General features: G+C 36.5%; 1 protein-coding gene across 1 annotated transcript in view; it reads right to left on the bottom strand.

The window, feature by feature from the left end:
* The window catches only part of PRKD1 (protein kinase D1), a 531,285-nt gene that overhangs the window by 112,161 nt on the left and 392,132 nt on the right, over nt 1-26,992 (bottom strand). Inside the window, exon 5 of the mRNA XM_042782200.1 lies at nt 19,539-19,562. Within this exon, the coding sequence (XP_042638134.1) occupies nt 19,539-19,562 (24 nt within the window). The remainder of the gene's footprint in view (nt 1-19,538; nt 19,563-26,992) is intronic.

Below are 26,992 nucleotides of genomic sequence, written 5' to 3'. Positions count from 1 at the left end.
ATGTATTTGGGAACGATAAGAATAAATATGTATGGAGTGCTATATTAATGCTATATTAAGCTCCTTAATTATTTCTTAAACTCTTATAGTGTAGTAACCACTGTGTTAGGTACCTTACGAGACAGGTCTTGTCACCCACATTTTATGGTTGGGGACTCTAAGCCATAAAGTTTAAAGAAAATTGTTTGGGTTAAATGGCTACTAAATACCCACGCCGAGTTGATGTTGAGTTGAATCCAGTGAGAGAAACCCTACAGGACAGAGTAAAACTTCCCCATAGTTTCCAAGGCTGTAAATCTTTATGGAAGCAGAGTGTCACATCTTTCTTCTGCAGAGCAGGTGGTGGGTTTGAACTGACATGTGTAGCCAAAACTTGAACCTACATGTGTTTGCTTCCAGAGCCCTTGATGTTGGTGTTGACTGCATCATTTTGCCTTTTTGTATATAATTAGTAGAAAGTAACAGAACAAACAAACATTAAAGCACCTATATTCAGCTATATAATCTGATTCCTTCTTGCACTTCTGAGTCTGCTCTATAGTACTGTAAATGGTCTGACATAAAACTGACTTTCCTAATAAAATTACAATTAACTATCTTAAATGAAGGAAAATAACTGAGGAGTGATCTGGCTTTTTCCCATCTTGTCAATATGTATTACAACTTTTTCCTGTTTGTTTCTAATTTAGACAAGTTACTGACAAGTTAGGAGCTCTGGTAGCACAGTGCCTAAGGCACTTGACTGCTAACCAGAAGGCTGGTGGTTCAAACCCACCAGCCACTCCTCGGAAGGAAGGTTGGGCAATCCTACTTCCGTAGTGATACCGCCTCGGAAACCCAAGGAGGGGTCGCTATGAGTCGGGGCCGACTCGACGGCATATAACAACAACAACAACAACTGACAAGTTGAGAAATAAATCAGAATTACATACAATTTCTTCCCATCTCAGATTCTATCTACCCGCAAAGGTAATAATGTATATTACCAAATTGAGAAATTTTTATTTGAAGATTCACTGGGTAAAGTAAAAAGAAATTTGAGATGAGGCTCTACATAAGGACATTATATCTACAGTTACATTTACAGTTTTATAAAGAAAACTATAAAGGATATTACTGTGGAAAGGCTTCTAAGCCCAGGGTGCTTATAAAGATAAGCTACAAGTTTGCCAAACCAGAATCATGAATATGTTGAATAAACGTCTTCAACGGAATTGAAGAATAATTAAATCCAAAGGGTTAGACCCTTGTTCCATATGCCTCTCTTTAGTAACTATAACCAAACGGCTAGTTTTAAGCACAGACTAAAATGAAACTAATATTTTTTTTTCCATAGGTGGAAAGTTTCAATACTCAGAATGAAAGGGGACCTGATGTCATACTTTTGTTGCAGACTTAAAATTTTCTCAGATTTGGAAAATCCCATGAAAAGCTGGACTTTAATCATTTTCCTTAATTTAAGATACCTAATTCTAGACTGGAGCTCTGGTGGCATAGTGCATAAGGCATTTGACTACTTACCAGAAGGCTGGTGGTTCAAATCTACCAGCCACTCCGCAGAAGGAAGACTGGGTAATCCAGTTCCGTAAAAATTTACTACCTCAGAAACTGAAAGGGAGTTGCTATCAGTTGGAATTGACTCAATGGCAGTGAGTTTGGTTAGTTTGGTTTTAATTCTAGGCTAAGAAGAACTAGTGGTACAGTGGTTAAAGCATTTGGCTGCTAACCAAAAGGCCAGCAGTTTGACCTCCCAACTCTCAGTGGGAGATTGATGTGGCAGTCTACTTCTGAAAAGATTACAGCCTTGGAAACCTTATGGAGCAGTTCTGTTCTGTGCTATCGGGTCACCATGAGTCAGAATCAACTGGAACACAACAGGATTTTAATTCTAGACTGTGTTAGCCGTCAGTTTGACATTGGGCCATTTAGTATACCACAAGGCAGACTGAAAAGTGTAACAGAGACTCTGATAGACTGAATGCTTTCTTGTCATCCAACACGACAACATTAATATAAACACTGCCATAAACTAAAAGAATTAGAATCATTCCCGAGAAGTCCTTTTATTTATCCCCTTCTGGGTAGGAGTACATGAGGAATTTAAAAATATTACATGGGTTTAAAATAACTGGCTATCATTCTATAGCCTAGAGCTTATACCTCAGTCACTTCTAGGCAATGATGAAATTCAAACAACCGTATGTGACCTTGATACAGAATAATGACTTACAAACTACATAACATATATTGTCAAAAACTACACATTTTCAAAAGCAAAATCAGCTGGAAATAAAACTACAAAAATTTATCATTATCTTTTCTAATACTCTCAAATAAAACTAATTGTTTTCAATGTGGCATGTAGTTCTAAAATGAAAAAGTAAAGCTTTAAAATCTTGAGATAGGGTGAATATGTATGAAGACTTCTCTAGCAGGAACTTACTTACTGCTGTAAAGGAGGTTCCTTGAGTTGTTTAACTGTAGTAGATAACAAACACCTTGGGGAAGGGAGAATGTAGGTAAACTTTTGCTTCTAGGATAATTTTCTATGTCTCTGGGAGTATCTATACAGGTCCCTGGGTAGCACAAGTGCTTTGTTCTCAACTACTAACATAAAGGATGGTGGTTCCAACCCACCCAGTAGCACTACAAAAGAAAGGACTGGCGATCAGCCTCTATAAAAACTACAGCCTAGAAAACTCTGTGGAACAGTTCTAGTCTGCAACACAAGGAGTCATCATGAGTCAGAATGAACACAACAGCAACAGCAGTACACATACATACATTTGTATAAAATAAATCTAAAAAGCCAAGACAAAAAAAGGAAGACTAGGCCATCATTTGATAACTTTGCAATTGTGTATGTGGTATCTGTGCATTCTTCATTAAAATGTAAAAAAAAAAAAAAAAAAACTTTATTGATAAAAAACAAGGGAAAGACAGAATAAGAGCCAATGGAACAAGACCATTACCCTGTAAGAATGTATTTATTATTTATGTAAATTTTTAGAACCACCATTTCTGTAATCTACCCAATCATTACTCTATTTCTAATGACGTATGCAAAAACTAAAAATTTCTAAGAGTTCCAAATCAGTAATACATTTGTTAATTAATAATCAATACTTAGTTAATTTTAAGCAAAAGAAGTTTTGTCAATTATTATATGAAGTGTCATTTGAAGGTGTATACACCATAAGGCTTAATTACATTTTTTGTTTGTTTGATACATCAAGCTCAGAGTAGGCAAAATTCAAAAATTGAAAATTTTGAAGGAAATAGACGTTTAAAAAGCCTCACTCTCAAATCCAATTACTTTGCATTTTAAGATAACCTCAACATGAAGCTTGGTTTTGTTGTGTGCCGTTGAGTCTATTCCTACTTATGCTGTTGTTGTGGCTAGGTGCCATAGAGTCGTCTTGGACTCAGCAACCCAACAAACGGCAGAATGAAGCAGTCTGGTTCTGTGTCAGCCTCACAATCCTTGTTATACCTGAGCTCATCATTACAGCCACTGTGTCAATCCATCTCATTGAGGGCCTTTTTCCCCTTTTTTGTTGACTCTCCACCTTTATCAAGCATGATATTGTTCTCCAGGGAATGGTTCCTTCTGACAACATGACCAAAGTAGGTGAGATGAAGTCTGGCCATTCTTGCTTCCAAGGAGCATCCTGGCTCCATTTTTTCCAGGATAGATTTGTTAGTCCTTTTAGCAGTCAATGGTACTCTTTTCCAACACTGCAACTCAAAAGCACCAGCTCTTCTTTGGTCTTCCTTACTCATTGTCCAGCTCTCACATGTGAAAGAGCCAACTGAAAATACAGCTTGGATTAGGCGCACCTTAAGTCTTCAAGGAGATATCTTTGCTCTTCAGCACTTGAAAGAGGTCTTTTGTAACAGATTTGCCCAATACAATACATCATCTGATGTCTTGAGTGCTGTTTGTATTGGTGTTGATTGTAGAACCAAGTAATATGAAGTTCAATCTTTTCTCCATCCATCATGAAACTGTTTATTGTACCAGTTGTGAGGATTTTTGTTTTCTGTATATTGAGGTGTAATCCATATTGCAGACTGTAGTCATTTATCTTCATCAGTAAGTGCTTTAAGTCATTCTCACTTTCAGCAAGCAAAGTTGTGTCATCTGGTTATTGCAGGTAGTTAATGAGTCTTCCTCCAATCCTGATGTTATGCTCTTCTTCATATAATGCAGCCTCTCAGATTATTTGCTCAGCACACAAATTGAATAAGTATGGTGAAAGGATACAACCCTGAAACACTCCCTTCCATGCAGTATCCCCTTGTTCTATTCAAACAACAGCCTCCTGGTCTATGTACAGGTCCCTCATAAGTACAATCAAGTGTTCTGGAATTCTCATTCTTCTCAATATTATCCATAATTTGTTATGATCCACACAATCAAATGGTTTTGCATAGTCAATAAAACACAAGTAAACATTTTTCTGGTAAGCCAAGATCCATCTAACATCAGCTATGTTGTCTCTCATTCCATGTTCTCTTCTGAATCTGGCTTGCATTTCTGGAAGTTCTCTGTCAATACACTGCTGCAACTGTTTTTGAATTATCTTCAGTAAGATTTTACTTGCCTGTGATATCAATGATATTGTTTGCTAATTTCCACAATCCGTGGGATCACCTTTCTTTGGAATGGGTACAAATATGGATCTCTTCCAGTCAGTTGGCCCAGGTAGCTGTCTTCCAAATCTCTTGGCATAGCCGAGTGAGTGCATCCAGCGCAGCATCCGTTTGTTGAAACATCTCAATGGGTATCCCATCAATCCCTGGAGCCTTGTTCTTTGCCAGTTCTTTCAGTGAAGCTTCGACTTCTTCCTTCAATATCATTGGCTCTTGATCATATGCCACCTCCTAAAATGGATGAACACGGACCTTTTTGGTACAGTGACTCTGTGTATTCGTTCCATCTTCTTTTGATGTTTCCTGCAGCATTCAATATTTTGCCCATAGAATCTTTCAGTATTGCAATTCAAGGCTTATTTTTTTTTTTTTTTTTCCGCAGTTCTTTCAGCTTGGGAAATACTGAGCATGTTCTTCCTTTTTGGTTTCCAAACTCCAGGTCTTTGCACATTTCATTATAATAATTGGCTTTGTTTTCTCGAGCTGCTCTTGAAATCTTCTGTTCAGCTCTTTTATCTTTTCATTTCTTCCACTTGCTTTAAATACTCTGTGCTCAAGGGCAAGTTTCAGAGTCTCTTCTGACATCCATTTTGGTCTTTTCTTTCTTTCTCACATTTTTAATGACCTCTTGGTTTCTTCATGTGATGTTCTTGACATCATCCCATAATTGCTTGGGTTTTCAGACACTGATGTCCAATGAATCAAATCTGTTCTTTAGATTGTCTCTAAATTCAGGAGGGATATTATCAAGGTCATAATTTGGTTCTCATGGACTCATTTTAATTGCCTTTAACTTCAACTTGGACTTGCATATGAGCAGTTGATGGTCTCTTCCACAGTCAGCTCCTGGCCTTGTTTTGATTGATGTATAAAGATAGATATTCTAGGCATTAGTGAGCTGAAATGAATTAGTTTGGGGCATTTTGAATCAGACAACCATATGATCTACTCTGCTTCGTTGCTGTTATGTGACATCCAGTCAGGCCCGACTCATAGCGACCCCTCCTTGGGTTTTCAAGGAAGTATTACTATGGAAGTAGATTGCCCAATCTTCCTTCCAAGGAGTGGCTGGTGGGTTTGAACTGCTAACAGACTGGTTAGCAGTCAAATGCCTTAGACACTATGCTACCAGATCTACTACACTGAGAATGACAAACTAAAAGGAATGGTGTAGCATTCATCATCACAAAAGCTGTTTCAAGATCTGTCCTGAAGTATAACATTGTCAGTGATAGGATAATATTCATATGTCTCCAAGGAAGACCAGTCAATACTACTATTACTCAAATTTATGCACCAACCACCAAAGCCAAAGAAGAGGAAATTGAAGATTTCTACCAACTTCTGCAGTCAGAAATTGACTGAACATGCAATCAAGATGTATTGATCATCACTGGTGACTGGAATGCAAATGTTGGAAACAAAGAAGCATTATTGGTTGTTGGAAAATATAATCTTGGTGATAGAAATAACACTGGGGATGGCATGATAGAATTTCTTAAGACCTACGAATTATTCATTGCAAATACCTTTTTTCAACAATACGAACAATGGCTAAACACGTGGACTTCACCAGATGGAATACACAGGAATTAGATTGATTTCTACTTAATAGAAATCCTATAAGACAGAATAGAACTACCCTATAGGGTCAGTATGAGTTGGAATTGATTCTATGGCAGTAGGTTTTGGTTCTCTGGAATCTTTACAGAAACACACTACCCCATCTTTCTCCTGTGGAGCACAGCAGCTGGTAGATTCACACCATTGACCTTTCAGTTAGCAGTCAAGCTCTTAACCATTGTACCGTCATGGTTCTTTAACATGAAACTAGACTTAATGAAAGGAGCTCTAGTGGTGTACTGGTTAAAGCATTTGGCTGCTAAAAAAAGGTCACCAGTTCAAATCTACCAGCTGCTGTGCAGGGGAAAGATCAGGTAGTCTTCTACTTCCTTAAAGATTTATAGCCTTGGAAACCCTATAAGGCCATTCTACTCTGTCCTATAGGGTTGCTAAGAGTCAGACTTGACTTGATGGCCATGAGTTGGCTGGTTGGTAAACTTAAAGATTCAAAGCAAAAAGTTGACTGAAAGGACCAGATTTTCCAGTACCTTCTAAGGCACTTGACTGCTAACCAGAAAGCTGGCAGTTCAAACCCATCAGCTACTCCTCGGAAGGAAGATGGGGCAATCTACTTCTGTAGCGATACTGCATCAGAAACCCATGAAGGGGTTGCTATGAGTTGGGTCTGACTCGATGGCACATAACAACAACAATGCATTATTTTACAAAGTAAAGAAATATCATTTGAACTCTTCTTTAATTTGCCTTATTTTATTATTGTGTATTTAATTATAATGTATGCAGTACTTTAGAGTTTTAAATATTATTTTTATTTAAAATTAACTCTCTATCGAAGAGAAAATTCTTCCCTATCCATCAACACTAATGAAGCTTTTACTAGGTTTACTAGCTAGTGTTTAAATTAAATTCAACTGTTATTTGCTGTTCCAGTTTGACAGCATGCATTTGGTGAACTTAGTTGAACTGCAGAATGGTGGTTTTCAACAACAATGGGGAGCAAAGTTGAAATACTTTGGAAAAGAAACAGCTATATGTTATTTCATTTTGCTGTATTATTATGTTCAGAGCAAAAACTTGCTCAAAAATTGCAAAAACATTTAAAATTCTTTTCTCTATAAATATAATAAGCACAAGCAGGAGGGTGAACTTTTAAAAATTAACATATTTATAATAGCCATTGGGTCCATGAATTTTCCTTTTTGTCTGTGGAGAAGTCTGGCTCAAAATTTAGGTGTGGAACTTTTGTGACAACTGACACAATTATAATGTAGGGTATTTGGATAAACCCAAATCCATTGCTATCAAATTGATTCTGACTCATAGTGACCCTGTAGGAGAGAGTAGAACTGCCCCAAAGGGTTACCAAGGCTATATTTTTTTTGAGTTTAATGTTTGTTATTATTTTTTATTGTGATTTAGGTGTAAATTTACACGCAGATTCATTTTACTCTCAACAGTTCATAAACTTTTGATTTCATAGCCCCGATTACTCCATCTCCAACCATAAAAAAAACTATCTTTCTCTCTCCTGTGTCTCCCTGCAACTACTCCTTCCTTGTGCCCTTCTTATCTATACATTCCTGTATGTCTAGCTTTCCCTCTATGTGAATGCTGTTCCTCTGATGTCTCATGGCCAATTGATCTAAGCAATGCATCTCCTTAGGAAAGGTGGGTGCATCTCCCTGGTGTAGTCTTTCTACTGTTGGGCTGAGAGCCAATCCACAGAGTGAGTCCACTTCCAGATCCCAAGGATGACCTGGGGCCATGGTCTCTGGGCTTCCACCAGTCTCTATCTGAGCAGTAATACTGGTCATTTTTGTGTTTTTGAAATTTATTCCACATTTTTCCTCCCACTCTATCCAGGATCTCCAATTTTGATTCCTTTCTGAGTTTTTGGCTGGGCACCGTCTAGTTCTTTTGGTCTCAGGGTTGTGAAGCCCAAGGTCTTTGTAGTTATGAATATTTAAGGAAGCAGACTGCCACATCTTTCTCCCTGGGGGAGGCTGATGTGTTTGATGCATAGACCTTTTGGTCAAATGCTTTAACGACTGCACCCCCAGGGCTCCTGGCATTTGGATTGATGCAGGTAAATCAGGTGGCAATTATAGAAGATGAAAAAATAAGTCTCTTGTGTCCTCAATGTAAGAACATCATGGACAGGAGAGACTATGAGAACTGAGCAATGATGAAAACAGAATTTTAAAGCCAGGAAGGATTTTAGAGATTAAAATAATGTATCAGTGATTTTCCTAAAGTCTGTAAAATCCTTATACTTAGTGTTTCATTTAAAATTACTGCCAGCATTAGAACTATATACACCGAGCACTAACGAAGGCAATGTAGCATGCTTTTCTAGAGATTGAGTTTGCTTCTTTAACCTGTTATGTGAAATTAATGATTCAGCAAGTTTGGAACCTTCTCAGGAAATGATTACTTAGATTACATGATGGAAACTCCAACAGCCAGCATGTCTTTAGACATTTAGCAGAACCCTGACACAATTTCCTAACAAGATATATTCTACTGAGTGGGTTGAAATGAACTCTCTTCATTAGTAAAGCTAGGAAAGAGGAGGCAAAGTTTCCTTTAGTCATGTTTTGTTTATTGCCAGTGATGTAAAAATCAAGCATAAGGTGTCCTGATACACAAGTCACCTTACAAAAACACGATTTGAGTGAAAACTTGTGCAGTATTAAAACAGTAATGTTTATTAGCTAAAATTTATTTTACAACCCATTTTGGGACTGGATTTTGAGAGACAGAACCTCCACTTAAGTTAAAGAAAAATAGAAAAGTAGAGAACACGTTATCATATATGTGTACATTATGTCTTCATGGATCTGTTTCAATCATTAGCAATTAGCATCTCAGATAAGGAAGGTGTCTTAATCATATTTGTCCTCTGTGGATGGAAACTGTACACGACATGTTACATGTTGTAAATGTTAGTGGTACATGACAAACAACAAGCATTGATTGAAGCAGGTAATTATACTTTTCAATTAAATGCATAGAAATAATGGATGAGACATTTCTATAGAGATATTAAAAATACAAACTTCAATATGTCTTAAAGTTTAATGTTACATTGACTTCAATTTTGACATCTGTTTTACATTTTTAGAAAAATTTTTAAGAGAGGCTAAGGATTTTTTTTTAACTGCAATTGTTCTTAGTACTTTTCTGCTTGGCATATCAAAATTGAAAATGAATTTGAATATATAGAACTCTTCTGCTCCAGAAATAGAGGGGTAGTAAACTGAAATAACTGTACACTGTTGACATAAATGAATGGCCTTCAATGTTGGAAATGCAATATGGAATGGTGGAGACAATAGTAAATTGGAAGACACTCTGGTGCCATAGTGCCTAAGGCATTTGACTGCTAACCAGAAGGGGACAGACTTAATGTAAAAGGAATGATCACTGTTCAAATACTGCTAATCGCTTACATATGAGTCTCAAAGCCAAGCATCAGGAAGTCCCAGTGTTTTTATGAAATAATTCCATTTCCAAATGTTGGCAACTCCATAAAAACAAAATTATAACAAGATGCCAGTCACCCAAAAAAGAACTTATCTAGGGACTAAATCTGGCCCATGGGTAGTCTGAGACTTTTGGAAATAATAGGAAAACACATTTCATAATCTTTATATATATTAAACTATTTCCATAGCACTTTACATGCATTAATTCACTTAAACACACAAAGAAAGAGAGGTTAAATCATTTGCCCAAAGTTACACAGCTTGTAAGTGGCAGACTATAAATTCAGGTGGTTTTGCTCTAGATAGTACCACTGATTTCTCTCTCCTTAAATCACTCCCAGCTCTCACATGATTTTATGCTAACATGGAAAATAGAAGTTTTCTTCTTCCTTTCAAGAAGAAAGAGCGCATAAGTGACAATGAGAATAATCAAGTAATAATATGTTCTACATGCCAAAATGTGGTATGAAAAGATTGTGAACCCCTTAACCCTGACTTACAGAAGAGCCTACCTGTGCTCTAAGGATAGCATCTGAGCCATGTATCTTTTATAGAACACAATGTGTAGCTGAATAAACAGTTTCTGTTTTATAAGTGGGAGCTCTAGTGACATAGTGCCTAAGTCATTTGACTGCTAACCAGAAGGCTGGTGGTTCAAACTCTCAAGCCATTCCTCAGAAAAAAGGTTGGGCAATCTGCTTCTGTAGTGATACTGCCTCAGAAACCTAAGGAAGGGTCGCTATGAGTCGGATCCGACTCCACTGCAATATGTTCATTTTATAAGCATCGCTTGGATGGCTGTTAACTTTCCTATACATGTGTTGTTATGATGAAAAGATACTACACAACTGTGGTAAAACAGATCCAACAAAACATGAACATTTTATCCTAGAAGTTTCAAGACCCACTGCTATCAAGATAAACCTATTTAACAAGTGTTTCTTAGGACAAATTATACCTGAAAGCCCCATTCAGATGTTACAGGACAAAAAGATGAGTAACAGTTTCTGTACCCAGGGCATTTACTATTCAATAAAATCTTGTACATAACATTACTGAAACTATCAATGTTTATATTTCCTGTTTCCTTTTTTTTCTGCATAGATGGTTCCTCCTTATTCTTCAGATTTCAGTTTACATTTCACCTTTTCCAATAGACCTCCATACCACCCCACAACTCATTTACTCTCTATCACACCACCCCATTTCTCCCATAGCTATTACTGTAGCCTGCGATTATTTTTCTTATGTGTTCTGGTTACCTAATGCCACTCTGACAAGAATATATACCACAAATGGGATGGCCTTAAGAAACAGGAGTTTATTCTCTCAGTTTGGAGGCTTTAGGTCTGAGTTCAAAGTGCCAGGCTCTAGGGACTGTGTGAAAGCCCCTCAGCCTTGGGCTCCAGCTCTGCCTCCAGTTCCCAGCTCATTGAAGCTAGAGGCACCTCTTTACTCAGGCAGCTTACTGGTTGCTGAGGCTAATAAGCCCCAGGTCGACAAATAAAATGGCACAGTCAAGATGTTACCAAACCACATGGCAGGCCATTAATTTAAGTCCATTGAAAGTCCCAAGGTCGGCAGAGCATAGCAGAACAATGACATGGCTACATGCAGGGTTTAAGAGTGCCATAAGCTAGAGACCATTCACGAAGTTGTTTCTTGTTTATAGGAAGCTGACCACGTCCCTAAAGCAGCTACTGAGCTGCTTGTGGTAGATCCCACCATGGAGTTGATTGTCAGTCTCATCATGGGGAATAACTGCCACTAGCTGCCCAGCCACTCAACCAGGCCCAGTCAAGCAAGTTGACACACAAAGTTAACCACCAGGTTTCCCTTCAATATAAGTTCCATCTTGCCTATTTTTCTCACCACTACTATATCAGCAACTCCTGGAATATACTCCCTCACACAGAATAAGATAAATGTTCATATACGTAAGGGTTTGAAGAAAACATAAACCACATCCATGGTCCAGGATTCAGAAAAGGGGTTTCCTGAAGAAGAGACATTTGGTGTGGACCTTGAAGTCTATCTCCCATGCAATGACAATGCTGAGTACTATTAGCAAAAAAAAAAAAAAAAAAAAGATTTGATTTGGAACAACTCAGTCTTCAGGCTGCAGAAATATTCTTTCATGTACAGTACTATGAAACCTGTTTTACCCACGTGGAAATGATTACCTAACCCTACACAGAGTTGCAGCTGGTAAAACATTGCTGTGAATGCTGAGTCTGAGCTTGACCACTTTCTAAAGCAAAGGGGAACAATCATCTTCTTTCAACAACACTTATAAGAGCACATTATGGAGAGTTAGGGATTTTCCAGCACAGAGCAGTTCTTGGGCAACAGAAAAGTCTGAAGACACCAGGGAAATGGAGTTCACACAGGAACATTTGTGTTTCTATACCCTGTAATTATCTGAGTAGAGGGTAGTGTATTTGGTGAGTTTCAAATAGTTCAGTGCTATTCTGTTATAATTCTGAATCTATATCCCTTGAACTACCTGCCAAGCATACCAGATAAATGAGTTTGGCTCCTCGGTTGGATACCCTAAATATATAGCATAAATAAAAGCTAATCAACACCTTTTCATAACAGTGAAAACGGTTGCTACAGGGCAGGAAAAAAAGAAAGTGTGTCCCCTACTTAGTAGTGATGGATGCTGTGTTTTACAGTGGAGAATCCATTTCTTAATGTTTGCAGCAATTTGTGAAAGCTTTCAAAGTAATAACATATACAATCTCTTATTAAAAATACAAGGTAATCGAGATTCACTGAGTGCTAAAGTAGTCTTGGAAGCTACATTAACTCTTCTCTATTGCTTCACTCTTTTTAAGTAAACAGAAATGAAGGGTAAAGGAACCTTACTATTTTCTTAAGTGATCCACCCTTTGCAGAGAAAGCACCAGAACTACTCCAGAATTGTTGCATATTACATGCACTGCTTTTTCAAAATGTCAGTTACCAACATCCTACAAATCTGTGGACTCCTGGAGGAAAGGGGAGACATAACATAAGTAAGATTACCTCTCTTTTTGCTTGAAGGCAATTCAACATTAATGTCATGCACTCTAAATTGATAAAATGAGAATTTCCACCAAGGAAGAAAATAACTTCGCATGTTAACAGCTTTTGCTTTGGAGCTTTAAGTGTTGGACGAGGTCTACATATAAAACAGTGAGGTGGAGTGTTAACAGATTATGTAGAAAACCGAGGACAGAGATTTTAGGACATACATCCCCGTAGTATTCTCACTTGCCCAAATACAGGGGCGTGGCTTAGTTTTATGAGTGTACTGGAGAGTTGAATGGAATAATCTGGAAAGAGGTTTTCCCATTGATTACTGCCTTGGAGACAACAAGGAGAAGCTGGAAAATCACACCATAAACGCAGTCCAAAATTACAAAAGTCAGAGCCTCTCCCTTCAAAAATGGCTCATGAGGATAACTGGGAAGGGCTTAGAATATCTTATAGAACTTTAGCCTACCAAAACCAGTGTTTAACATGCTGCCCTGTGTATGTGTACACATGCACATACAGATGTACACATGTCCTCCTGAACAACATAGCAGGACCAAAGACTAGATTTTAATGTAACTCAAAGAGAAAAAATGAGGGAGAGAAAAAGAGAGAAGTGATTTTTTTCCCTTTACTTATAAGAGAAAAAGAAAAACTTTCAGCTTTAAAAAATACAGAAAAGTCCTAACTCATTGAAATCATATCTATCACTCAGTGATATTTTTAGAGAAAGCAACACACCACAATTAAGACATTTGTAGAAAGAGACATATTTGTTCATGACTTCTGAACATTGTTTCACCTTGCATTTCCCTACATTTACTCCCAAAACAATGACAATGAATGTGATCCCATTCCTTTACAACTTAACATTCCCAGCATAGCAGACCATAACACTGTCTGATCCAAAATAGCCAATACCAGTCCATTTCAGCTCCTCAATGCCTAGGATGTTGATATTTATGTATTGAATTTCATTTTTGACTATTTCTGGTTTTTCTATATCCATACTTTGTACATTCCATGTTCTGATTATTAATGGATGTTTGCAGCTGTTTCTTCTCACTTTGAATTGTGCCACATCAGCAAATGAAAGTCCTGAAAGCTTTACTCCATCAACATCATTAAGGTCAACTCTACTTTGAGGAGGCAGCTCTTCTCCAATGATATTTTGAATGCCTTCTAACCTGAGGGGCTCATCTTGTGGTCTACATCAGACAGTCTTCTGCTATTATTCATAAGGTTTTCCCTGGCCATTTTTTTAGAAGTAGATTGCCAGGTCTTTCTTCCCAGGCTGGAAGCAGTGCTGAAACCTGTTAACTGTGGGTAACCCTGCTGGTTTTGAAATACTATTGGCATAGCTGCCAGCATGACAGGAACATGCAAGCCAGCACAGTACAATAAGCTGACAGACAACACTTTACCTCTTCTTCAGAAGGAAGGAAGGAATTAATCTGAGCACACTGATCCAAATATCAGAAAACTTTCTCTAAGTAAATTAATGAATCTAAACATATTAGAAAATAGTTAAATATTTTAGAAGCTAAATTATTTCTGGATATCTTGGAAGTCTAATTTATAGTCTCAATTCCAACCTCTTATTCTACCCTTCTAATTTTCAATTCTTATACAATGATCTTATTCTATTTTTCATGCATCAGGACACATGAGCTCTAAAAGTCAGCATGAACAACCTTTTTTCATGGTACACTTCTGAGAGCTCAGTATTAGGAGTGGTCAGGAAGTAAATGAGAGGCATTTACATTTGGCTGGGCCCACATTACATTAGATGGATACAAATGGTCACTGAGTAAATGACTGTTGCTGGTAACAGCAAAGGGCACTTTCCCTCAGCAATATTTGTATCTTAAGGTAGGAATGATAGGAATGCTAGGGAAGCCATGGCATCTTGCCTGAAAGAAAAGCAGGCCATTCAGAGCCTTCATTATAAATCCAGTTGTTCCTAAAATCTATTTATTTATAAATAGGGGCAAGTGGTATTTGATACCTCCATTTTTCACCCTAGTTCATGAAGAATACTCTTGCAGAGCTCATGTTTATGATAATACATCTGCAGGTTTTTGTTCAGAGTATGAATTAAGCCTTCACATATGATAGATGGACACTTTGAATGAAAGCAGGCAACAGATGACATCAAAAGTAGGTCTCGAAATCTTATTAAGTTTACAGAAGGGCTCCTTTTCCCCAAAACCAATGCTGTATATACTTTTCTGAGCAGCAGGGAAGTGCTGATTAGAGTATTGAGTATTCTTGGTTCTCTCTATTCATTGAAAGTTTACACTGATCAGCTTGAATTTGGAGAACTAGTTTATATAATCATCAAAAGAAATATTGCCGCATCTGGCAGATGTAGTACATGAGTATCATGGTGGATGTTTAAATGGAAAAATAACATTTAATTCAGATGAATAACCAGGATTCCTGGAACTCCAGAATACAAGAGTAAAGTCCTTAATTCTAGACAGATTTTTAATACATTGGAAAATATCCTGGAAAATACTTATTTGCTAGAAACATCACAGTAGTTTCCTTCAGCATTAGATTTTTTTTTCCCCCTCACTATTTGCTCATTTGCTCATTTGACAAGGATCAACTTTGGATATTATGAAGTGTATCAAGATCATACTCAATAGCAGATAGGTAATACAATACTGGTATGGTTTCTCTTTTTTTCATTTTTTTTTTTTCAATAAATGAAAGCAATAACTGAATGTGCCATTTTTGCGAATATTTCTTAGAAAATCTCCCCCCAATATGGGCTCATACAGTTATTGTTTTCATTTATTGAAAAACAAAAACAAAAACATGAAAACAAGGGAAGCCATACCAGTATTGCATTCTCTCTGGTGGCGTAGTGCCTAAGGCATTTGACTGCTAACCAGAAGGCTGGCGGTTCAAACCCATCAGCCACTTCTTGGAAGGAAGGTTGGGCAATCTACTTCCATAGTGATACCACCTGGGAAACCCAAGGAGGGGTTGCTATGAGTAGAAATTGACTTGATGGCAGTGAGTTTGTTTTGTTTTTTCTAAGAAAGTATACCACCAAGAGTTTCATATAGAATAACGCCTGTCTTGGTTAAATATGAGTGAGCAAACCTTTATGAAAAAATAGCAATTTATGATAAATCCTATTTAGGAAATATGCACTCACATTAAAATTTGACGGGAATATTCTCTATATTTCATAAAAACTAAAGGGTACAAAACATAAGGCTATTAAATGATTAAACACATGGAAGAGTTTTGGGATGAGCCTTTGAATCTTATTAATTTCTTTAAGATAAGCTGAATGTTAAGAATAAACAAAAATACTGGAGTAGAAGCATTTAATCCACCAAAAATACATTTTCTGTAGAGTCCCATAATCATGAAGCGATAATAGTAAATGCCCTCTTAAAGACATTTAAAATATCTGAAAATAACTTTGAAGTGATTTAATCTTAAAACATCCCATAAGGCCTTTCTAATTACTTTTTCTAAAGTCATGTCACCAATTATATCCTGTGGTCACAATGGGCACCTAGTGTCTTACATTCTGCTTCATTTTCTACTATTATTTCATCTCTTTTACCTCAAAAGAAAAAAAAATACTATTTACCTCAATCCTTTGGCAAACATATTATGTTTAATCTGTCCATATTGCTTTATTCTGAACAGTGAAGACATAGGAAAAGGATGATTGAATATAGGTTTATCTTCTTCATGTTAACAATGAAGTACAGGAAAAAACATCAAAAACACAACATTGACTACATATTTCTATCATAGGCTATTAAATAGAGGATTAAAACCATAATATATGTCTTAGTTATCTAGTGCAGCTATAAGAAAAATACCACCAGTAGATGGCTTTAACAAACAGAAATTTATTTTCTCACAGTTTAGAAGGTTAGATGTTCAAATTCCAGGTGGCTCAAAGGCTTTCTCTCTCTGTCAGCTCTGGAGGAAGGTCCCTGTCTCTTCAACTTCTGCTCCAAGCACTATTCATGTGCTTGGCATCTCTCTTTCCCAATCCCTCCTCATTCTTTTAGGAGTTCTGGTAGCATAATGCTTAAGGCACTTGACTGCTAACCAGAAGGCTGGCGGTTCAAACCCACCAGCCACTCCTCAGAAGGAAGGTTGGGCAATCTACTTCCATAGTGATACTGCCTCGGAAACCCAAGGAAGGTTCACTATGAGTCGGATCCGACTCAACGGCAGAGAACAACAATAACCTTGTTCTTTTATATCTCAAAAGAGATCTACTCCAAATACACCCTATACTAATTTTGCCTCATTAACATAACAAAGACAATCCACAAACAGGATTATAATCATAGTTATAGATGTTAGGATTTACAATACATTTTTTTTTTTTTGGTTACACAATTCAATCTGTAACAATATATAAAGATCCTAATTAACTATTAAGCAATCAATAGAAAAACAGACCAAAAGACATAAGCAGGTAATTCACAGGATGTGAAATATAAACAGTCAATAAATATATTAAAAAGATGTGTATCATCCTCAATAAGGAAAAACCTATAAACCTATTTAGGCATAGATATTTCTTTTTTACCTATCAAATTAGCAAAAAAAAAAAAAAAAAAAACCTGAAAAATATTGATAAAACTTATTGTTGAGAAGGATATAAAGAAATGGGAAACTCTCCTATACTATTATTGATGGAGTTATATAGTTTTCCAACTATATAACTAGTTTTTTAAAAACTATTTGACAAAATGTCAACATTTAAAATATATATTCTTTAATTCACTTGGCTCCTAAGAATATAAACTACTAATAAATTTAACAAATGCTTAGTGGGACCAGAGTAATACTTCTACAAAAAATACATACAAGAATGCGTATTTCAGCATTTTTTAAAATAAAAACTTGAAGTAATCTAAGCAACAGGAGAGACTAATTATGTAAACAAATATTTATTATTAAAATATAAAAATATCAGGAAGCTTTTACAAAGACCTTTTTTTTTTTTTGAATTTTTCTTTGGGTACTGTCTGCCTTTCGAACTCTAGGTCAGCCTAGAATTTATCTATTATTGTATTCTTTTGCACTCAAGGACTATAAACCTAGAAGTGGAAATTGACCACAACATGCTGAAAGTGGAATGATCAGGTTTCCATAACCAAGTTCCTTAATTCTGCTATTTACACATTGTAACTAAAATATTTCTCTGAAGAATATTTGGTCAAATTTTATGCATCATTTTCTTCCAAGGCATCTGTATAGAGAATAGTCTGTTACCTTTCCTGCAAACTAGATATAAACAAAATCCAAGAAAAGCAGCTCATGCAGCATATGAATCTTATTTCCATCAGGAACTGTACTGTGAAGGCTGGCTGCCTTTCATCTGCACCACTTCCAAAGAAAATCAGACTACTTTTCAGTCTCCCTGTTCTTAATCTGTTCCTGACTGCAGCATGGGCGAAGGCAGAAGAAAATGCTTCCCATCCTTGTCTGGCTTCAAGCCCAAGGATGACTTGAGAGGGAAGATAATTCACATTTAAAATTATGTCTGAAAGGGATTTTTAAGTTACAAAACCTAAATTTACAAGTATATTAAAAATTACATTTCCTTAGTTTTCATCTGGACTTTTCCAAGTACAGAACATTTTGTGAAGTTCTTTCCAAATACAGGAATTTAGTATTATTGTAATACATTTCTTCAATTTGTTCTTCCTATGAATCAGAAATCTTAACTTGTCAATTTTATTTAACCCAGAACACGCTCTGATTGTGTTCTCATTAGCTTCTTTTGTTCAAAAAACAATCTTAGAATGGACACTAATAATGATATGTGAAACTTATATTCTCATGAGGGAAAATAATACTATGTCAACTCTCAGTTGGTCAGAGATATAGATATAAGGAAAACGGATCATTAACAAGTTAACTGGTCAAAACATATCATCACAAGGAGAGCACTGTTGTAGGCTCTGCTTTAACACTTTACCTAAATGTTTCTCTTCCACACTGAAATTTTTAATTGCGCAAGACAGATAAAAGGCCAATAGTTACCAGTTTGGAAGGGTTTTAATTAAAATGTTTATGAAAATAAATTTATACCCTTTCCATATGTAATTGTTCTTGGTTTGAGGCTTGATATTTCTAGCGGCAAGGCATCATTTCTTTAATAGTAAGTAGATTGTGGAAATACCTAAGGGTTAAAAGCTTTCTTGAAAAAGAAGATAAATTCAGAAAATGTGACAAGCAGTTATATTCATTTTCAGGGAGTCCTCATTTTGCACTGTGCTGTGCTCAGTGGAAACGGGTTTTGATTTGATGACAATGGACACTGTGCAGATTGGATAGTGTTCACCCTTTGTAAGGATCTGTGGCACTTGGGATCATAAGTCATCCAATATGTGTGAGCTTCAGTCTTAGAGCCTTACAGAGTGAGGGCTGACTGTATTTTATTTTACTCTCAACCTGTCTGCTCAATTTCATAGAAAAGACCCCACTGCTATAGAATCAAGGAATCTGATATAACCTAACAATCTAAATTGATTGCTCTAATGCCTTTATTGCTCTTTTAAGTCTTTTGAGTCTTAGAGCTCAATAACTAAATAAAAATGACAACAAACAAAAACAAAAACCTTAGACTTCCTATCATTCAATGGGTTGAATTCTCAGTTATATTTTGACCTGATTATTCTCATACAGTTAATGTAGACAACTGCCTGATGTCAATTTAATATCATAATGCTGGTTTGAAAAAGACAGTAAAAGAGATTGCAAGTGCCAGGTAGAGTTAGTACCTACCTCAAAGCCAGGACTCATAGGAGACTAAAACATGGAGTTGGAAGAGTAAAAAGCAGGCAAAGGTGAAGAATAAAAGGGGGAAAAAAAGACAGGAAAACAGGGTTAGTTGAAGGAAAGCAATGCATATTACTCAATAATTTTTCTATAGGTGTGTTTTCAAGATAAAGCAAAATGTTTCATCATACTAATTAGTCATTAGGGCCACAGAGACATCTGAGTTGGAAACTCCTTTTTAAAACTTAAATGGAGCTGTAGACACCAAATCAAGATCAGAAAGATACAGTTTTTTTGTGACATGGTAGAGATGAAAAAGAAAAGCAACTCTTTACTTATCATGGTGTCATAATGATGACAGTTCTTTCACCTTGTTGAAAATAAATTATAGTCAGGATGAAGTATTTTTGACCTTTAAATGAAAGATTAGATTTTCTCCACAATAATTCATCTTCCCAATGGAAAAAAAAGTAGAAAAAAGGTCATCAAAGTAATCAAATATTATGGAGATGTTATCTTCCTGCCTGCAAACAAGCTAATGAATAATCAGTATCAGTCCATCATTTACAAACCTGGCAAGTCCAATAGTGTGGCTTAAAGTTTTAATGAGAGTACTATGCTTATGTTTACAATGCATTCTTTGCTCATTGTACAGTCTTTGTTGGATACCATTATCTTCTACCTGATTTCATTTAAGGTTGAAATGTATTTCTAATTTTGAATTGTATTTTTCTGTATATATATATATATATATATATATATATATATATATACACATATATACAGAAAAATACAATTCAAAATATATATATAACATATAAATGGAGAACGTTATCAATGAAAATATAAGAAAAACCTTGGTTAAGTATATTACATATTCCTGATAATTTGTATTCAGTATGTTCTTTCTTATTCCTACTCCCTCAAACTTGATTGAGTAGCTCAATGAAAACTAGAAACCAAATGAAAACTAATTGATTCCTTTTTTTAACAAAAAAGGCATGACTGTGTTTTGAAACTGGTGGTTTTTCTAATGAATAATCTATTGTACCTTGAGAAGAATCCTATTTTCTATTCTCTAAACCTCCAGTATCATAATTTGCAACATGTTGCTAACCTATGTTGTCAAGGACATTGGGAAAGATTTATATTAAGCTCATACCATGATTAATTGTTAGCCCAAAATACCTTCTATTAAACATTTCTGAATTGACATGAAATAAGTGCAGAACAAAACAACTGCTCATTTGAAAACATCTAAACATGACTTTTGAGAATAAAAATGTAACCCTATTTGCAGTTACTCTTATGGTATCTAACACTTGTCTGACAGTTTGTAGCACTATGGTGGCTTGCATGTTGCTATGGTGATAGAAGTTATGCCACCAATATTACAAATACTAAGAAGGTTATCAATGGTGGACAGGCTTCAGCAGAACTTCTAGATTCACACAGTCTAGGAAAGATTACCTGGAAATTGACTTAAGAAAAAATTGCCCAGGGAAAGCCTTACAGTAGTAGAATACAATCTGATACAGTGCCAGAAGGTGAGCTCTTCAGGTAGCAGGCACTCTAACTATGACTGGAGAAGAGCTGTCTCCTCAAAGTAGAGGCAACCTTAACAACATGGATAGAGTAAAGATTTCAGGATCTTAATTAGCTATTGTGAAACAACTCAAAATGAGCTGAAATGGACTGGAATTGGCCATTTTAAATTAAGCAATCATAAAGTCTACTAAGCTGTGGATGACAAATGGAAGAGGTATGGTGCCACATTCATTATCAAAAAGAACATTTCAAGATCCATCCTCAAGTACAATGCTATCAGTGATAGGATAATATCCATATGCCTACAAAGAAAAACAATGAATATGATTATTTTTAGAATTATCATATCAACCAATAATGAAGATGAAGAAACTTTTTTTTCAACCAACTTCTGTAGTCTAAAGTTACTCAAACATGCAATTAAGATGCATTGATAATTACTGGTGATTGGAACATGAAAGTTGGAAACAAATAAGAAGGATTGTTAGCTGGAAAATACATACTTGGTGACAGAAACGATGCTGGACATCTCATGATAGAATTTTGCAAGACTGATGACTTGTTCATTTCAAATACCTTTGTTCAACAACATAAAGGGTGACTATTCACCTGGACCACATCAAAAGGAATACACAGGAATAAAACTGACTACACATCTTTGGAAAGATATGATCAAGAAGCTCAATATCATCAGTCAGAACAAGGCCAGGTATTGACTGCAGAATAGACATGAATTGCTCATATACAAGTTCAAGTTGAAGCATAAGAAAATCAAAACAAGTCCACAGGAGCCAAAGTGCAACCTTGAGGCAATCATCTCAAGAATAGTTATGAGGCACTGAAAAACAATGACTAAAGATCAGACAGATTGTGGGGTGACATCAAGGCCATAATGCATAAAGAAAGCAAAAGGTCTTAAAAAAGACAAGGAAGAAAGAAAAGACCAAAAGGGATGTCAGCATAGACTCTGAAATCTGCTCCCAAATGCAGAGCAGCTAAAGCGAATGGAAGAAACAATGAAGCAAAAATTTTGAACCGAAGATTTCAAAGAGAACTTCTAGAAGACAAAGTAAAATATTATAATGTTGTTGTTGTTGTTATGGAATGTGCAAAAAATTGGACTTAGAAAACCAAAAGGGAAGAATATGCTTGGCATTCTCAAGTTGAAAGAACTGAAGAAAAAATTCAAGCCACAAGTTCAAACTTGAGGGTTCTATGGGCACAATATTAAATTATGCTGGAAGCAACAAAAGATGGAAGGAATACACAGAGTCACTGTACCAAAAGGAACCGGTTGATGGTCAATCATTTCAGGAGGTAGCATAAGACCAAGAATTGATGATAGTGAAGGAAGAAGTCCAAGTTTCACTGAAGGCACTGACTATAAACAAGGCTCCAGGAATTGATGGAATGCCAATTAAAATGTTTCAACAAATGAATACAATGCTGGAAATGCTTACTCATCTATACAAAGAAATTTTGGGAGACAGCTACTTGACCAACTGTTTGGAAGAAATCCATATTTGTTTCACTTCAAAGAAGTATGATTCAACAGAATGAAAAAATAATCAAATGATATTATTAATATTACACGCAAGAAAATTTTGCTAAAGATAATTTAAAAATGGTTGCAGCAGTACATTGACAGGATACTGCCAGCAATTCACGTTGGATTAAGAAGAGGACATGGAATAGAGATAATAGCAACTGCTGATGTCAGATGGATCTTGGCTGAAAGCAGAAAATACTAGAAAGATGTTTAACTGTGTTTTATTGACCATGCAAAGGTATTTGAATGTGTGGATCATTACAAATTATGGATAAAATTATGAAGAATGGGCCTTCCAGAATATTTAATTGTGTTCATACAGAACCTGTACACAGACAGAGAGGCAGCTAGTCAAACAGAACGAGGGCATACTGAGTGCTTTAAAATCAGGAAAGGTGTGCATCAGGGTTATATTCTTCCACAACAATTATTCAATCTGTATGCCGAACAAATGATCCAAGAAAGTGGACTATATGAAGAACACAGTATCAGGATTACAGGAAGAGTCATTAAGAACTTGTGATGTTGTTGTTGTTGTTATGTGCCATTGAGTGGGACCCAACTCAGCAACCCCTCCCTGGATTTCTGAGGCAGTATCACTATGGAAGTAGATTGCCTCATCTTCCTTCTGAGGAGTGGCTGGTGGATTTGAACCACCAGACCTCTGGTTAGCAGTCAAATGCCTTAGGTCCTATGCTACCAGAGCTCCTAAGAACTTTTGATACAAGACATAAATAGACACTTCACCAAAGAGGATATTCAAATGGCCAACAAACATATGAAGAAATGCTCACAATCATTAGCCACTGTTGTTGTTGTTGTTACGTGCTGTTGACACCCATAGCGACCCATCCTTGGGTTTCCGAGGTGGTATCACTACAGAAGTAGATTGCCCAACCTTCCTTCCAAGGAGTGGTTGGTGGGTTTGAACCGCCAGCCTTCTGGTTAGCAGTCAAGTGTCTTAGGCACTACGCTACAAGAGAAAATCAAAACAATGAGATACCATCTTGTCCCAGCACTAATAGCAAACTTCAACAAGACAGAAAATAATAAATGCTGGAGAGGATGTGGAGAGATTGGGACTCTCATACACTGCTGGTGGGACTGTAAAATGATAAAAACACTGTGGAAAGCAGTATGGCAATTCCTAAAATAATTGGAATTAGAAAGACTGTTTGACCCAGCCACTCCATTACTAGATATATATCCTAAAGAAGTGAGAGCCAGGACAAGAATAGATATATGTACATCCATGTTCATCACAGCACTATTTACAACAGCAAAAAGATGGAAACAATGTAGGTGTCCATCAACAGAAGAATGGATAACCAAACTATGGTACATACACACAATGGAATACTATGTAACCCTAAAGAATAACGTAGAATCTGCAAAACATTGCATAATGTGAATGAACTTGGAGAACATTATGCTGAGTGAAATAAGTCAATCACAGAAGGATAAATATTGTATTAGTCCATTATTGTAGAAAGTCAAGGTAAGGTTTCTATATGGAAGGAAATTTTCTTTTTTGGTTACTGGGGTGGTAGGTGAGGGGAGGAAACACTGTTAGATAGGTAGAGACAAGTATTGATTTGGGTGAAGAGAAAGGCAACCTACCAAATGTGAGTGATCAACATGGTGGCATTGAGGAAGTGGAAGACCTAGAGAGGTGCATAGGAAGTACAGACCACAAAGATGAACCCTTTTGAACATGCAATACTGTGTTGTCAGTGAAGGCAAACATTGATCTATAGGTGGACAGATGGGTGGACAGGCTGAACTATTAGGTATGCCTATGCAGGGGGGAGTGTGCCCATTATCATGTATAGGGTTGACAGACAATGGTTCTACAAGTCTATTTGTATGTTCTGTAAGAATTCCCAGGTATATAGTAGAGCTGACACTGGACAAGGTTGTAGTCACTTCTTGGTCACAGCCAGCAACCCAGAGGGAGTGAGTAGTTGGACCTGTGGGCTTGGGACCATAGTCACAGGGGACATCAATCTCAACTGGCATAATGTACTACACAAAACATTGTTCTACCTCCTACTTTGGTGAGTAGCGACTGGGATCTTAAACCTTGCAAGTGGCCATCTAGATGTAACAATGGGTCTTCCCTCATCCAGAGCAAAGGAGAATGAAGAAAATCAAAGACACATGGAAACAATTTGTCCAAGGGACTGGTACACCATGCGATCCTCAGCCTATATGACTATGAGACCAGAAGAACTAGATGGTGCTCAGCTACCACTGTCAACCACTTAGAGGGGGATCTATGTAGAAGATCCTGGACAGAGTGGGAGAACAATGTGGAACAAAACTCAAAATCATAAAAAAAAAGGAACCAGGTTTGCTGGTCTGATGGAGCCTGATGCAACTACTAGACGATAGCCCCTAGCTGCCCTTCAGGTCTGGAATTGAACTACTGTAGCTTCCAGTCAAACAGAAGACAGGCATATGAGCTGAACATTTATATTAGGTAGATACACTCCTTGGGGAGATCAATCATGGGAAAATAGAAGGGCTGTGCACAGGGAGACAGCTCGGGAGGGAAGGACACAGGGAAGAGGTAACTATGGGGGGGGTAGTGGAAGGGAGTTATTGCACTGTGGGGAATTGCAGTCAGTGTCATGAGACAAAGTGTATGTGAGCTGCTGTATGGAAAATGAATTTTCTCTGTAAACATTCACCCAGATCACAATAAAAATTAAAAAAATAAATAAAAAGAAAGAAACTGTGATACACAGATGATACAACCTTACTTGCTGAAAGTGAAGTGGGCTTGAAGCACTGATGAAGATCAAAGACTACAGCCTTCAGTGTGGATTACATCTTCAGGTAAAGAAAACAAAAATCCTCACAAGTGGACCAATCATAATAAACAGAGAAACAACTGAAGCTGTCAAGGATTTCATTTTACTTAGATCTACAATCAATGCCTATGAAAGCAGCAATTAAGAAATCAAATTACATATTTCATTGGGAAAATCTGCTGCAACATTGAAAGTATAGCAAGCAAAGATGTCGCTTTGAGGACTAAGGTGTGCCTGACCCAAGCCATGGTAATTGCTTGATATGCATGCAGAAAATCGACAATGAATAAGGAAGACCAAAGAAGAAGTATTGCCTTTGAATTATGGTGCTCATGAAGCATATTCAACATACCATGGACTGCCAGAAGAACGAACAAATCTGTCTTCTAACTTACTTGTAGATGTTCCTTATATATTCGGATATGAGTCTTCTATGGAATATATGTTTTGATAATATCCTCTTCTACTCTATAACTTGCTTTTCTACTCTCTTACTGTTAGATTGTGATGAATATAATTTCCTAATTTTAATGATGCCACATTTATCAATCTTTTTCCTTTCTCATTAGTGATTTGAGAAAAATCACTAATTTTTAAAGATTCCTTTCCTACCCCAACTTCTCATAGATATTCTTCTATCTGAAACTTACAACCTACCTAGAATTGATTTTATATATTTTCTATATGCATATATATTATCTATATGGATAACCAATTGGTCCCAGCAATATTTATTGAAAAAAACCATCCTTTTCCCAAGGCAGTTGTAACCTTATCGTCAATCAGTTAGCCTGTATGTGCAAGTATGTTTCTGGGTTCTCTATTTCATTTGATTGAGTTATTTATTTTTACTTCTGTAATACTACATTATCTTATTAATTGTGGCTTTTTAATAAATCCAGAAATCTCGCAGCTTTGTTCTACATTGCGGATTTTCAACTTCGGCACTATTCACATTTTCAGCTCAATAATTCTTTGCTGTAAGGGGCTGCCTTTTGTATTGACCCTTGCATTTCTTTTCTTTGTGCTAGGATATTGAATCAAGTCTTGAGTGTCTGGTTTCTTCTGAGATACCTTCAAATTGTGTTTGTTTTGTTCTGTCATATTTTATTCAGTTATTATAGTTGTCTCAGACAGAGTTGATCTGATACAAGATCCTCCTTTATGGCTGGAAGTCTGTTTTAGGACTTATTACTCATTTTCTCTAAGATTATGTCATCTTTCATGACACTGTTTCAATTGACATTGGCTTTTCCTAAATACCACAAGAACACTTAGTAATAAAGATGAAAAGATGAGCAAAGCATACAGAAAGGACAGGATCATTTATTTTGACTTCTGGCACTTTCAAAAGCAATGGCTCTTTATCAGCATTTGTCCACAAATTTATATAAATAATATAATCCTTGTAAGTTTACAGATATATATATATATATATATGTGTGTGTGTGTGTGTGTGTGTTCATTAGGGTATTCTACTTAAAGACTATCAGAGTTCTTTTGTTTCCTTCTAACACTGGTAATGGTTAACAAAAAGACACATAACC

Source organism: Orycteropus afer, unplaced genomic scaffold, assembly GCF_000298275.1.
Source record: "Orycteropus afer afer isolate SDZICR_OR568_19922 unplaced genomic scaffold, OryAfe1.0 scaffold00260, whole genome shotgun sequence".
Lineage (NCBI taxonomy): Eukaryota > Metazoa > Chordata > Mammalia > Tubulidentata > Orycteropodidae > Orycteropus > Orycteropus afer.
Note: the sequence above shows the minus strand (reverse complement) of the source record. Positions and strands in the feature narration are given on the sequence as shown.